Source organism: Malaya genurostris, chromosome 3 (assembly GCF_030247185.1).
Source record: "Malaya genurostris strain Urasoe2022 chromosome 3, Malgen_1.1, whole genome shotgun sequence".
Taxonomy (NCBI): Eukaryota; Metazoa; Arthropoda; class Insecta; order Diptera; family Culicidae; genus Malaya; species Malaya genurostris.
In genome coordinates, this window is record NC_080572.1 from 20,268,231 (window position 1) to 20,284,996 (window position 16,766).

General features: G+C 37.2%; 1 protein-coding gene across 5 annotated transcripts in view; it reads right to left on the reverse strand.

Annotated features, from left to right (window-relative positions):
* The window catches only part of LOC131437382 (MOXD1 homolog 2-like), a 299,407-nt gene that overhangs the window by 179,920 nt on the left and 102,721 nt on the right, over positions 1 to 16,766 (reverse strand). For all 5 annotated transcript variants that reach the window (XM_058606685.1, XM_058606684.1, XM_058606683.1 and 2 more), the window contains one exon: positions 9,435 to 10,077. In XM_058606685.1, the coding sequence (XP_058462668.1) occupies positions 9,435 to 9,707 (273 nt within the window). In that variant the 5' untranslated portion in view covers positions 9,708 to 10,077. The remainder of the gene's footprint in view (positions 1 to 9,434; positions 10,078 to 16,766) is intronic.

Consider the following 16,766-nt stretch of genomic DNA (forward strand, 5'->3'; position numbering starts at 1 on the left):
TGTAGTATAATTTTTTTACATACATTTAATGAATTATTATACATTCCGATTGAGTGTTGACATATTTGGATTCCTAATCAATTTCTGGTTATTTCTTTTCTTTTAATCAATTATGTTTCCAGAAATTACGTCGTTTGTGCCACTATATATTTGTGCTATATATTTATAGATGTGCAGTTGCCATATTTGTTCCATATAAACACTACGTTTCACGTAATTTCAATCTGTATATTGTCAAACCGAGAACCACAACATCTCGGTAGCCAGTCGCTGTGCAAGTTTCCTTTATTTAATTCACCAACATGCTGCAGATTTCCCGGTTTCGATAGATTTAATGCAGTAATAAATTTCAATAAATAATATCCTACTAAAACTTCTCATCACATCTCGAGAGTATTTTTCTTAAAGTTTGTTTTTTTTTCTACCACCACCGGACCTCGCTTCCAGAAGCCAGCCTGAAGTGAACAGATTCGCGATGCATTCGACTTCTGTATTTAAGGGCGCCTGATTGCGAGATAAAGCGATTATGTGCTCTGGATTTTTTGTTCTTTCTCGGAGCGGTTGCTGCTGCCGTTGCCACTGACTAAGCTTGCCTTGTTTCTTCCGTCAGTTGGGTTTAATAATGGATGGAACCCAGTGCATTTCACCCAATCCGGCCAGGGCAGCAAAAAAGTCGAAATGGAAACCATATTAAACAGATGAAGCTAGGACTAGGTGGTTGCCTTTCGAGGGAGAGGCATGAAGGACTGATTCCTATCGCGAAGCCAGGATCAGTCTGGGGTTAACGATGAAAATAAATTGTTTCATTGTTCAACTTTGCCGTTGAATGCAAACGATTTTGAATTGCGGGTTAGTTGGGATGTTTGCCTTTATTTTTATTAGTGCTAAAAGATGTAGCCTTCGGTTGTATAAACAATCACGATGCGGTACATCCATCTATGACAATGAACGAGAGCTTATTAGCAGTTGCTGTTTAACAAAATCCGATTTTTGATAAAAATCGATCATGAATTTTGGTTGCATCATAAGCCATGGTCATACGTCCGTTGCTAATTATGGCTCACTTCAAATACATTATTATATAATAATGATAGCTTCTGCAAACTCCACGTCGGTTTTCTCCAATAAATAATATTATTTCTCTTTTGAAACTGTTACAATATCCACGTTTCAAACTGATACATTGTTAAATAACGGCAATTTTTGAGAGTTCAACAAATTTTCAAGAGTGCAGATACTACTAGTTTTTGATCCGAATAGAACACATACGTGCTCTGAATATATCCTCAGCCAAAAGTAAAAGCAAGTTAATTTCGATCCTTTAATGAGCTTCCATTTAAGACTGTGTAGTGTATCACTGCACTGAAACTGTATGCTTTGCTCAATATCCACCCAAATCTCTCCAGCCCAGTGCCATTCCACAGACCCTTATCATTTAGCATCGATGTTCAGCCTCTTGCCGGTACTCGAGTCTTCCAAGGCATAGGAAAACCTTCTGAATCATTAAACAACGAACAGACCGGCCGAGCACTTGAACCTTAATTACACACCGCATCCAAATACATACTGTCTGCCAGCCTCCCATCGCTCGATTCTAAAGTTAATCTAACCAGCCCGTGTTCGCTGTAAACCTCGAGACAGATTTTTGGAATTCCGTCGACCCTCTGGCACTCCAACCGCAAGTTCAGCAGACTACCGAACGAGTGGATGACCGGCCCATAGCAAGTCGGTGGAATAAATTTAGCGTAAATTAAATAATTTCCGGATCATTAACAGAGTATTTGTAAGCTTGTGTATGGTTGGTGTATTTGGTTTGGTCCATAGAACTAAAGAGCTTAAGTGGAACTGTGAGCTTCTCTGTAAGATCGTAGCGAGTCAAAGGACACACTGGCGAGAAACTATTATCCCCATTGGTAATGTTCAAACCTTAGGAGACGGTTTCGATCCGAGCTACTTGAGAAATTCAAATGGTGGACAAATGAACACCAGATAGCTCGGCCAGATTCGGTGCAAATCGAATCAGCCTCTAGTGACCACCGTCTTTGATCCCAACCGACCCACCAATGAATGATAAGGGGTAAATTGGTAGCAATAGTCCCAACAGCTGTGCGCCACGACGAAGGTCCTGGTTAGAGAGAAGGATGAAAAAAGATTCATTAATATTTAATTCTGGGCCATCAATTTATACGCCGGATATTTGCTCGCTTTTTCATTGCGATAATCCATTAAACATGCGATTATTATCACTTTTTTCGCTGGTCACAGCTCCAGGGAGGGAAGGGCTTTTCGACATTTTCTTGGCAATTTGGTAAATTGATATCTGTTGTAGTATGAATACCATGAATAAAATGTAGTAATGTCCGATGTTTGTAATTACACTCAAAAACAAAATACACTGAGTAAAAGGCAGGGTTGATGAAAAAAATAGAAATCGTACATGTAACATAATAAATACTTTTTTCGAAAATCAGCTCTTACTACAGCGCTAATCCTCGCAAATGTGTTACCGCCATAATGAAAGTTCCTGAAGGCTGTACTGAAGACTGTACTGAAGACTGTAACACTAGCTTTTGTGTATAAATTTTTATTAGACGGGTAAAGTTGATGCGATTTTGTGAGAAACTAGTTTAGAATTTAATGTTTACATGTGCAAAATTTTATCACTATCTGTCAAGTGGTTATCAAGATCAGAGCCGAAAAATGTCACAGAATAAGAGAGTATCAATGCTAACGCCACTCGTTACTCTACGACAAGGCGAAACTAAAAACAAACAAAATTCTCATTATTTCTTCGATTTCATTAAAATTTGTGAACCTTAGTAAAAAAGAGTAACTAAAATATGATAAATCAAAGTAATTGCTTCCCAGAACTTCTTTTGAAACCAAACCTACAGTACAGTCTGTTAAGTAAGAGTGGATTCATCATAGCTTGCGATCGGTAAGTGATATCAACTTTTCTATCGATAGACAGAACCATTGCGTTTTGAAAAAACTTCTGTAAAAGTAAATCTTCCGTCGGGAAAACTCTACAAACGCGAGTGCTATTTACGCAAAGCGTTTCGATGTCGCGTTCCTTTGCACACACCCTAAAGGACCCAAAAAGGAACTATGCAGTGGTGGCTAAATATATTAAAAAGTTGGTAACATTTGTCAAAAACGATTTAGAGAGTCGAAAAGCGTCAATCACCTTCCAAATCGTGGTTCGGTAGGAAAAGCGATCAGAATAAACGAAAAACGAATCGTGGCTTTTCTTTCGCTCAAGCATGACTAAAAACGAGACCCGAATCTTGCAAGAAGATAATGAGCCTAAACACCTCTGCATTGAATGGAAACAGGAAAACTGCATTGCGACACTTCATTTTGAGTTAAAGAAAATGACTTTCATTAGCTCTAATCTAAATGGCTTCAAAGCAAGATGTGCTTCAACAAAAAAAAAAAATTGGGGCGGAAAATTTAGACCAGTCTTACAGGAATCGACCATTCGACCGTGTTCCGTGTAGTGAAATCAGTCCTACACGACCCGTGAAAGGGAGACACCGGAACAAAAGGGAAGAAATGCAACCCTGTAAACGCAAGAAAGATGAGAGATGACTCCAAGCACAATCCGAAATTTTTGATTGAGGATGAGGTCAAAATGGTCATCCAACAAGCAATGAATCGGACCAGACTTCATGTCTTCAAGGTAACCAAGGGGTCTAACCGAACCAATACACAGAATATGATGATTTCATGGACAAATTCCGCCTGAATGTCACGGAGAAGCTTCGGAAGAAGAATGTCGAACAATTTACTGGTTTTACAAGCCAGCTGTCGTATGTTCGAGTCCCGACTTCGGAAGGATTCTTAGTGTCAGTAGAATCATAGTACTAGCCATGCAATGATTCTGTACGCTATGAAATGCCTACGAAGTCGGTTGAAACAGAAAGGCTAAATTCCACAAAAGGAGTGTAAAATGAGGATCCACTATTTCAAGTTAAAAAACAAAACAAACGCACGACTATGGAATGAAATTAAAATAGCCAAACGAGACTCTAGGGGTCGGAGAGCTTATAACATCGGTTTTTTGGAACTGTCATAGTATACTTTCCGTGAGCAACCTCTAAAAATGTAAACGCATCAACTGAAACTATAACTGCGGATTATTAGAGCAATTGAATGCCAAAATAGCTGTGAAAGAGCTGAAAGTGATTTGGTTCTTTTAAGACATTACGCCGACACCAGGCCTGAAACCAACGATTTAAGACGCCAATTATTTCTCATGCACCTTACTCTCCAGATTTTGCTCTATTAAACTACCATCTGTTCCCAAGTCTCAAAATATGACTCGTTAATAGAAAAAATCATGTCGCGCGGGAAGATTATTGAAACCACAGTATTTTGCAGACCTTCCGAGAAATCATTTTTCGAACGATATGAAAAAGCTTGATAACACTGGAAGCACAGTTAATTTTTACCTCATTTCGTAAATGATGGTAGAAGTGAATAATTGACTTGGCAATTTGAATACGTCTTAGTATAAGCATGATTTTTATCAGAAGTAAACTTACTGAATTTAAAGCTGATGCACTACTAATACTTCCCAGTTAGAAGCCCATAACACTTTAAGGTACACAATTCCAATACAGCTCCTAATACAATGCAGATTTATGTCGTTTTAGTTTTTAAATTGTACTACTCCGGTGTAGCGGAAGCTGCACCTAGACCGTTCGTTTTTACCAATTGCACTAAACCAGTGCTACACTTTTTCTGCACCGATACCACTGGTGTATCATCAAAAGTTAGGTGTAGCTCTGTGCAATGGAATCGTATATTGTAGTCAATGGTTACTGTTTATGGTTTTGTCATTTTTGTTCGTTTATTCATGCCTCAGTGTAGCACTGCACCGGTGTAGTGCAAATTAAAAATGAAAACGCCATTAGTTGTTTCGGTACCACAGTTTTCTGTTCCTTATCAACTAGACTATTAAGTAAAGCTACAAGAAACAATTTAATCGCACTCTGGCCACACTTCTGTGGCATAAAATCATTTTACTGCATCTGCTGGAAGAGTTTCGAGTTCCATTACGAAGGATATAGCAATTGAATTAGAAAAAAGAACTAAGGTGTGTTTGAAAATTCCTACCTTCTTCGAATATTGCTATCAAGAAAAGTTTCAACCGATAGTTCAAAAGTTTAAATGATGGTACGAACAAAACGAAATTTTCCCACCACCCTAACAATTCTACCTCAACTACATCATCTTATCGGCAGCCCCGTGGGACACACTCAAACACCTATAGCCAGTCTTTCGTTCCAGCACCTGCTCTGATGCAACCCGTTTGAAAGCTTCAACCGTAGATCGATTCTGACGAAGAATTGAATAGATTGTTTTGCGATTGAATATTTATGATTCGCCGTGATCTGTACTCTGTGTTTGGCTTTAGCTGACAGACTACAAACGTGGCCAAGTGCTGCTGATTGGTTCACTTCTGGGGTGATTCAATGTTCATTCCATGATAGAGTAATTTGCAAGGAATTGGTGTTTTATGAAATCTAAATAATTCAGTGAGAAATACGAATGCCACAGTCGACAGCTATCAGGCTGCCGTTGAAACATAGAATGCACTTTGGATGTTTAGTAGACTCACGAATCACATATTATCAAATGCTCAATAAAAAAAAGTTCTAAAATAAACGACAGAATTTAAGATAAGGGTATGATGGCCTACCTAACAAACCGGTCGATAACGTGAATGGAAGGAAAACTCAAAGGGGGGACAGGATGATAAAGAGCGGTGTTTAATTCTGCCTACCTTGGAATTTATCCGCGCTGACTGAGTTGATCTACAGCCTTCTTTTCTCCCCTTAGTGAAAGTCAATCGCAGTTGAAATTACATTTACACCCTCTTTCGGAGGGTTCACAATTTGCTGAAGTGAGGAAAACACGAAACTCTACGGGAATGTGAGAATCACACGCGCATTTTCATCAACTACTAGCGAACAACGAACCGAGTCCTGAAGAAACGATAGGCTTTGTGTATGTACGCAACAGTAGCTATGGAGAAAAGACGTCTCTTTCACTGACCATAAAAATAAATTATTAACACTAAAGTCTTATTGCCCCCCGCTCGATGCTATCGAGCACAACGAAAGCTTCTCCATACCCCACCGGTGAACTGTTCTACAAGTATATGGAAATTGATGTTTTTGGGAGCATTTCCACTCGTTTTATGCTACTTGTTATTGTTTCGTAGGTTTCATTTTCTTTTTTTTTCTTCGTTTCCCTTATGCTCTTTCAAACAGTGCTTACCTATCGAGTTAGATTTCCAGAATAGAACGATTCTCACACGTTCTAATGGGATCGTATAAATGATTGACGAAAAAACTGGACAATTGCAACGCGATGCGGTTGAAAGTGGGGTGCGACAAGTGCTATTGTAAGTTGGACCTTGAACGGGAGAGCGTTGCGGAAATTGTTCATTGAAAGCAACACGACTAGATGAGGTTCGAGATTGAAGTTAACGATAACAATATTTGAGGTTGAATACTGTTTCATAGTGGGGAAGTGACTTTCAGGAATAATGCGTGTGCAAAGAAAGGGTACCCTTTTTGTTTTGTTTATATAGATTTCAATCTTCTAGTCCTTAGTCCCTCGAGTCGAAAAAGTCTTCTGAACAAACTCTCCAAAATAGAGTCTGGGAAAGCAGCAGTGCCAATTATGACTGAGTCTTTCGTTTTTCCATTTGTCGTTCGTTCAGTTTGTGTGGAACCCATTTACCAACCTTTCGAATTTTTCCCATGCTTCTCAGATGACCGAGAATGGCTTGCTAAGCGACATTGAACTACTTTGTCATAATTAGTCATGTTTGTGTATTCGTTCAATAATAATTGTAATTCGTCAGCTTGAAACATTTTCGGTCGATTTTTGCATTCTTCTTCTTTGTTAACAATAATAAAATCGTCTATTTCGAAACGTCGAAGTCATCGTTTACAAGTTTTGACAGTTGGTCATAAGTTTCTACATGAATTCAATGGCTTTCCGAAACCTGTTTTAATTCATTAAAGATAATCATCATGCTGCAAGTGCTCTTTATTCAATTCGAAGTTCATTTTGTTATTCAGTATACTTTAATCTCGAAGAACAGTAAAAAATATAACGTTTTCAAGAGGGGAGCTCAAACTAGCGCATTAGGTTCGAAATATACTTAAATATATTTTAAGAAAATTAAATTTTTTTCGAACAATTAGTGAAATTTTTTAGAATATTTTTGAGCAATTAGCGAAATTAACTAAATCACTTTGAAAGAAAATAAATTCCTTTCAATCCCAATATTTGAAAAATAGTTTCACAATGTCCCCACCAATTTCAAGAAATTGTAACAGACATAGATACTAGTATTTCGGTGTACTATTTGCTAATTGTACTGATGCAAATAGCAAATTGTACACCGAAATACTGATTTATGTGTCCATTACTATCTCTTGACATTAGTGGTGAAATAGTACTTTTTTTAATAAAAATCAAAGAATTGGCATTATATTTCTTTTGTAAAATTTGGCCGTTCTGACTTCGCAGGCGATTTATAGAGTAAAGAAACATTGAATAGTTAGTACTAGGTGGCTAGGCTTGTAAGACCAGCGCCTTATACATTGAACCGTATACCAGGGAATATTTTTAGTATTGTGGAACTAATTTTTTTTAATGTGAGTTTTTTAGTCCCATCTGTTGACAACAAAACGACAATTCAAACTTGCGCACCTGGTACAGCGATTAACAATTTTGTGACAAACGCTATGTTTATCTTCGGCACAATATGATCTAAAAATGCATGCAAAAATATGTTGGAATTTTACTCAGGCTTCTCACAATGCGTAAAACAGTTATTGTCAAGGAAGTTGAAATTTATCTGTTGAATTTTTATCCAAAAGCCTACAAAAACCTTGTTTGATGATCCGAGCAAAAGCTGCCCCTAGCAACCAAAAGTTTCTCAGTATATGAAACAATCCTCTTATGTGTTCACAAAAAAAGGTTTATTTCACATGAACTTTCTCGATGCCTTAAAATACACATTTGAAACTTTTTGACAATTTGAAAGTACCACACAAGTACGCGTGAAACTAGCTGAACAATGTATGCGTAGAATTTAGCTAAGTTCAAACGCTTCGCGTGAACTTTCAAGTGTGAATAGTTACCTCAAGACCGAGCAGTTTTTAATGCTATTCCATTATTGCATTTTCATCTAGTGTAAAGTAGAGAACATTCGTTCGAATTCAGTTATAATAAAGACACCTCGACTTAATCAATAGCGGAATATTAACACCGGGAAACTAACCAACATAAACCAGCTTAACTCATAATTACCAACCAATTTCAGTTTGTTTGCAACATCAACGCAGCACCACAACCTTAATCTATAAGCTACAAAAAGAGTCTAAAATAACAAGAAAAAACTAATTTTTCTGATGAATTCTGAAGTTGACGTTCTTCTATTTTCGCTCTTATTTTTTTTCCTTCACTTTGTGAGGATGCTAATATCTTTAAACTATTCAGCCCTGGAATGGTTTGTATTATTGCTTTCTTTCAGTGAAGCACGTTCTAAGCCACGGAAAAAATATATTTCAGAAGCCATGCAAAATTACAGACAATTTCACTTCTCGGCGATGATTCTGGGGATAAACGGAATCCAGGGTACCGTTCATAAACCATGTAGATCGAAATTCGATGCATTCGAAACATTGCCCTATTGCTTATTGTAAAAAAAACGTTGACATCGGACTAAATGACGAGTCACATTTTTTTTTCATATCGTCCCGATCTAATTTCAATATCCTTTCCAACAGCTATCGAACGTAATTTTCGTAGGAACCCCTCCACTCATCGCAGTGTACGAAAATCCAAATGTCGGAAATAGCATCGCATGGTCCTTGTTCTCATTGTGAGTTGAGTCGATTTACAAGTTTTCTTTGTAGGGATGATTTTCACGTCTATGCCATACTTTATCGGTTTTTCGTTTGTGGAACGGAAGACCGCCTACTCGAGCAGGCAAATTCTTCCAAACTCTAATTTCGGCAGGTTCGGTACGTCGTTTTCAAATGAGAAAATTATGCAAACCTTCCTACTCCAGATTAGGTACTGAAGGCAGCCACGGATCGGTGCCCAACTTGTTTTGTTCTCCAATTCTAAATGTGGTGAAAGCCAATGGAGTGATGCTTGCGGTTGGATAGACAAAGCGCTGTCGAGCAAATTCCTACCCTGTACTCAACAGGTTCTTTCGTTCTCTTCACTATGCCCTGCCGCTCACCGTCAGTTTAATTTTTCTACTATAGCTAAAGAGCAAGGGAAAAAAGACACACTAGACAGACCGATAGGATGCTTAGTTCCCGACCCCGACCCGAAATTCCTTCCGACGGAATGTGTTTTTGTGAGTTAATAATAAACAGTCGATTATAAATTACCTGGAAATGAACTTGTCCCTGGTCGACCCAGCCGATGACGATATCCGCCCCGTAGATGGTGCCGTCCTTGGAAAAGCCTAGTCCAATATAGCCATGTGTGCGAGCTTGGACTTCGAAGGTAATGTCGTACCCCGAAATTGTCCACAACAGCCGGTACTCGTCGTCCAGAAACACCGAATGGTCCCAATGAGCCCCAGAGGAACTCCTGATCAGGCACACACTCACCAATACAAAGCAATAAATCACATTTGCCATCTGGTTGGCTTGGCACATCTTTGCTTTGCGAACACGAACCGATTTTAACTTTCAACTTCTTTTATTTTCTTGTTTTTTCTACTTTAAACAAAAAATATTATTTCTGCATCAACCAATAACACTGGACCACTCCTGTAGCAGCCCACCCTCGACGTAACCAAGATTGGGTGGCTCTTCAAGTTTTCCTCCCGTGCAGCGACGACATCTTCACGCAGAGGCGCCCTGCTGCGAACCCACCACTTCTCGCGATATCACTTCCAGGCAAGCTCCGAACCGAGTCGCAATTGTCTCACGTGTATCCTTCAACGTGACGCAAGAAAAACAATTTCCCGCTGGCTAAGCACCTGCGTGCACGTTTACCGCTGCCACCAACCGTAGCACCGGCACTCTGCAAATGAAACCGAAAGAAAGAAAGAAGACAATGTAATAAACCAGTAAAGACATTTTCCGTTTCGGAGAGGCGAAAGTATTGGTGGATTTGGATACGGGGGAAGCCTTTGGGGTGGAGGTTGTTTGTTTGGTTTTGCGCTTGATCAAACCTGGAGCCAACTTGAGAGACCTGTCAAGGTCAGATTTGTTCACATGGATGATTATTTCGCTGGTATATTGTGCTGAAAGGATGCTTTGACACAAACTGATCTCGTGGATTAATAGCAAATCGAATCGAAGTGAGTTAAAATAATTTTACGTTTTATTGGATAATATTGTGCAGAAAAGCGGTTTTTTATGCGAGGAGAGCCATAGATAATGATTACATGGCAGTATACTGAGCCAGGTACATAACACATTTGTGATGATATTTCTTTTAGTATCACTTTAATAACGCATTTGGATATTTTATATATCTGCTGTTTCAATTTTTTTTAAGGCTGAAAAGCTACAAATTTACAACTTTTACATTATACAGTTGCTTGCAAATCAATTTTCGTTATCCAAAGTTGTTGTGATCAGTTCTACCTTGAGTTGTCTAGATCTAACTTAACTGTTTGTTCAAATTGTTTTTGTACGGTGCATTTAGTTGTGAGTTACAGGGTGTTAAACATTGTAGTCTACAAAAAATAAATTTCAATACTTTTTACAGCTTATCTTAGACAAATCCGAAAATGCAAGCCCGGCGGCTGACACTGGAACATTCATTATGATACCAATACTGTAATAGCTAGTCACTTGAAGTTTAGGTTTTATCGATTTCGTTAAAGAATTGTAGAGAGGAACTGGTATAGCGTTGCTTTTCACGCAATCCACCTGGGTTCGATTTCCAACCCCGCACATAAAGTGAAAAAGTTTTTTAGCCCGAAATGGCAAATGACCTCAATGTTAAACCGTCTATAATCGCTAAACAAAAAAAATTGTGGATGTCAAACAAATCACGGAAGTAGTCTACATTGACGGATCTGTTGATAGCTTCCTATCGTTCGAAGCCTCAAAATCGATCATATTGCAATTAATTGAATCTATTCAACTAATTCATAATCAAAATACACTTATTGGTATACGTTATGATTTCTTCAATTACAATTTCGATATGTAAAGAAATATGAAATAAAATTTTAATTTACTTTAGTTTTACTTTCTGCTGTCTACAGAATTTGAAAGCTTAGAGACGATTACGATCACTTTTGTTGATTGAATTGAGAGATGGTTTTTTGGTCATTTGTTGCTTTTGAAATATTTGTTTCACGTTAACGGCCACCGTTTCGAAGGTTTTTTCCTTCATCTTCAGGGCAACTATAAATTTACATACATACATTAATCACAAATTATTTTCACAAGTTACAATATATAGAATTTTACTCACAACGACTACAAATACTTTTCGTAAAGTAGGTTGCAACATTAAAAATAGCCGATTCAAAAACGCACAATAAGCACAAAACGAGATATACGAACACAATTTCTACGTTATTTTAAATTGAATTTATCAAAACTTACACAAACATTTCGCACGTACATCGAATCAGATTGAGCATTGAAATATCGCAAGTAATATGGCAGACAATAGAGCAAATATTAGAAGGAGACAGATGCGTGATGATAGACAGCGAACAGTGAGAACCGTTGTTTTAGTTGCTGTGTATTCAGACCAATGTAAGATCTATCACAGTCAATGCACGGAATATGATATATCACGTTGCGTTTGAGCAGTTTCGGTGCCGGATCCTTCAGTTTGGAGAAAAGTAATGGGTTGATTTTCATGCACTTAAAACCCAACCGCACACTTTTCTGATTTCTTTAAATGATTTTTGAAAGCGCCGGGGTGAGGGAACCAATGTGATGGAAAGATCTAAATACCGTCGGGTCACCCTTATTTAGGTTGTCTACAATGGGTTTCTTCACAAATCTATTGACTAATCTATTAACAAGTGAACTAGGATAGTTATTGTGGAGTAAGTACTTACGCACTGTTTTCTTTTTTCTCCACAATAGATTTGCACGTCGACAACCGAAAAACTCTGCCCATAAAACGTTGACCGTTGAAATAAATATTTTAAAAGCAACAAATGACCAAAAAAGCCATCGTTTAATCCGAATTTGACAGCTTTCAAAACAACACATTTTTCAACTACTTGAATATGTGCAAATTGAAAACCAAATTGGTTGATTAAAAAAATAGTTGCATCAAATATCGCGAAAATCAAAAACTGCCATATCGCAATTATATGATCGAAAGGTTCTCCTTGTGTAAACAATTTTCTCCAATCCAATAGCTGTTGTCGATTAACCAATCTATCACAACTTATCAATAATTATCGAATGAAACTATGAAAACCGGATTCTAAACATAAGCTCGGAGGACTGATTATCATATACCATACGACTCAGTATATGACACCCAAAAAATTGACCACTACTTCCGGAATGGAATTCCAAAATGGATATAGCCGAAATGAGTTTCAATGGACATCATCTAACAAGATCTACGTATTGGAATATTTTTAAAAAGTTACCGTATTTCGCACAACCACTTAAACCGATGCTCTGAACTCATCATTCTCTTATACCAGAATATAAATTTGAATCCTGTTATAATTTAAAAGCTGACTATAAGAATTATTTGAGCTTAAGTTTATGAAAATCGGTTCTTTGAGATATTGAAATGAGTGTTACGAAGTTACCGTATTTCGCACAACCACTTAAAACGATGCTCTGAACTCATCATTCTCTTATACCAGAATATAAATTTGAATCCTGTTATAATTAAAAAGGTGACTATAAGATTTATTTGAGCTTAAGTTTATGAAAATCGGTTCTTTGAGATATTGAAATGAGTGTTACGAAGTTTTAAATCACAGTTTCCGGAACCGGAAACTGAATGTTCGTTTGACCATCAACTAACAAATTCTTCAAATGAGAATAGTTTTAGGCTGAGTATCGAAGAGTGTTTATGTTCTTTGCATCGTCACTTCATATCAACTCATAATATCGAAATTGGACATCAACTCAAAATATCGGAACCGGAATCGATGTATCTAAATAAGCGATTTTCAAGAGTTTTAATCACAACTCCTGACATTTCTGGAACCAGAAATCGGAGACAGGTATCACTGAATTGAGTTCTTTTGGTCATCAACTAACGCATTCGGTAAACGGTCATTTAAATCAAAAATATCTAAAAATTAACATTTTTACATAAATCACCCTGTAATTCCGAGGCCAATGTGCGTTCTATCTTGGAATCAGATTGTGAAAACTGGTCCATCCTATAGGAGAAATCTGAGTGCATATATCTGACAACTTCTGTTCATATCAGCCTTAGAACAGGAAATAGAGTTAAAACACAAAATTTTCTATGATACCTTTTATTCGAATCTTAGTTCAGTTAGCCTCAGAGCAAAAAACAAAAAAGTACGGGTATGTAATATCAAAGACATGACTGAATGTCGTGAATAGAAATAAAGACACTCTTTCTTTATACATCTGAATATCAATTAGTTGATCGATTGTGTGAATTGTGCAAGCGTTCCCCTTTTGCACTACTAGAATTTGAAACGATACTACTAAACTAAAGTACAGATTAGTTACATCAAGCATTCTGGCACAAAATAAAATATTACGAAAAAACCAGTATAGTTCTTTATGATAAAACAATGGTGATTCTGAAAAGAATCTTTTTATGATGGAGAGTGATGAAATGAGTTCAAATTCCGATGGATATCGTTTTTTATATTTCCATGCTGACCTGATCTCCGTGGATGCGGTACTGATATGTGTTCCGTTGCAGTCTCCTGTTTCTTCCGCTTGCGTTAGCAATCTTTGTATTTCGCTTGGAGATGCCTCGACCGCGCCATAATCAGCACGTTGACAAATTGCCCTAGATTACCCTAGATTTGCATTGCACTGAAGAACTGATTTTGCATATTGTCCAGTTTTCATTGTGTTTTGCTCCAATGCAAACGACCACCAGCAGGATGATGCAATCGATCTTCTTTGAAGAGAAACTGGCTCTGCGACCTGAGCGTTTGAGATTTTGTACCACGCAAAAGGTCTGCTTTCATTGCCGACTGCTTCTCCTGACGACCGATGTCCAAATGAGAGCACCTAAGCGTTTCACGTTTTTTACTTGGTTTGTTCTTACTGATGTTGGTTGGAGAACCTCACCTCAACATCCAATTTCGTCTGAAGCACTAGGAGAAATGAACGATTTTCAATCAGAGTCAGAGAAATAATCGAAACTCATTGCCTGACTGCCTCAAAACCGTTGTTCGGGTGCGAAAAATGCAAGAATGCGTGATGAATTTATCTCGTTATTTCCAAGATATTTAGAACAATTTGTTTTTCAGTAATCTATGGTTATCTCACGCTGTTGAAAATTTAACCGTTGTGCACTCGAAAAAAAAAACACCTTTAACCACCCGAATGGGTACCCGGGTACCCATTTTTTTAAATCGCTGTAAATTGAGCATTTTTCAACCGATTGAAGTAATTTTAGCACTGTTGGATTCAGGAACTTAAGCTCTTTGGGATTGGTACCCATAAAGATGGACATGGTGCTCCTGGTTCCCAGGAACCCGGATATCCTAAATGAGTTCCGACATCGAGGCATTTATACACGGATTTCACGTATTTTTGTAATCTTATCTAAGAATTGCTATATGAAATCAAGTGCTATGCTGAGTTGTTATGTTTATATATTTCAGGGGGCATCCGTTATGTACGTAACATAAAATTTTGAATTTTTCTACCACTCCTTTCCCCCTTTGTCGAGCATTTCTCAATCTTTTCACCATGTATTGTCACGTATTTTTGAAACCTCTCCCCCCTAAACGCGTGACGTACTTTATGTATGTTCCCTTATATACTTCACTTTCTTATCTTCAGTTTGAAAATTATTATGTACTTCAGGCCTATTGCGAGGAGCACGCAATACCAAATTTTGTGTTATGTATGCAATGTAATTAAATGCAATCAAAATTAGTGAAAGCAGTAGTAAATTTCAGGTAATAAAAATATAAGGAGTGTAATGAAAATGTAACAAAAACAATAAATTTTGAAATTGAACATGTAATCAATTCGGTCTGCGTGCCCCTCGGCCTCAGGCGATGTAAATATGTATAAGTGAGATGTCCTGCAACAGTTGGCAGCGTTGTGTATTCTACATATGTTTCATTTTGGTACGGCCTTTCTCAAATAGCTGGTTTGGAAAAGTTTCAAATTAGTAAATGACATTTATGGTGGAAAACACAAGTGTCGGAACATTCTACGGAAATCCGGATTAACGGGAACCAGAAGAACCTACTACAGCAATATACACGGCCATCGAAAAGTGGATAAATTTCTGAATTTACCCGTACTGAAAAAATTCAAATCGGATGGAATTTGCCTTAGTTACAAGCATTTTTATTTGTGGGTACCCGGGTACCCATTCGGGTGTTTACGTAATAAAAAAAATTTGAGCCCCCCCATTCGACCCCCCTTACTGTAAAATGAAAAGTCAAAGCATGAGAAGTTATGGTCCAACTAGTTCTTGGAATTGACCGAATTGCAGAATCTTAGTTTAAACCTAACTCAGAAATTTCTTATTTTGAAATTCGAAAAGGTACCCGGGTACCCATTCGAGTGCATAAGGGTTAACCACAAATTCCTGATCATATTTCTGATACACGGGTAAAATTCCGATTCTAGAAATGAGCAAAACAAGTCATGATTTGGGGAAAATAGTATCTTTTCATGTTATGATAATACACCATTCTCGGATCATGATCCATTTGGACTGATTTCGCTGAAATTTAAGCGTAACGTTATGTTTTAAAATATGTAAATTTTAAATATGAATTTAATGGAATGGTGAGATGAACGAATTTTTTTGGGCGATTTTAATTAATGTCTCAAATGATATAAGTTTGAAGAGCCAAACCGTGAAAAGCACGACAAATTTCTTTTAATCAGAATCATTAACAATTAAAATATTATGTTTTTGAAAACTGACGACGTATAAAATAACGTGTTCACTTGCGTTCATTGTTTCAGTTTTGATTTTGTGTTTCATAATTTAAACACTTAAACGAACTGCATGAAAAAACATGAGTGAATCAACCCTCTTAAAAACAAACTCTATGTCGAATTCTTGCAAATACCACGGAATGATCTTGCTTTTTTTTCTTCGAAACATCGTTTGCAAAATCGTCTTATTAAAAATATTTAGGTTAATCAATACAGCGTGTGTTGTTACATCTATGAAACAAATTATTCAAAGTGGTAGAAATTTTTTTTTTCTTATTTTCGTTAGATAGTGTTCCAAATTCACATAAAATATGTTAGAATACATTCAGATATATTCATATAAAATGTAACGTGTTTAGTTTCTTATAATGTAAATTTTCGGCTAATTATCTTTATGTCGTTGGTTCATTGACTCTATGTAAACATTCTTAGTAGTTCTTGCTTTTCGATGTCTGCATTTTGCCTTAATCTATTAAGCAATCCGTCACATCATTTGAGACAGAGGGTTTAAAGTGATATCCGAGTAGAAAATTGGATTTACGAGCTTTGGACGCACTCATTATAGGACCATGATTAATTTTCATGGGAGAAAACTTATTGCTCATGGTTTCATGAGGAGTAAAAATGATTGGCTTC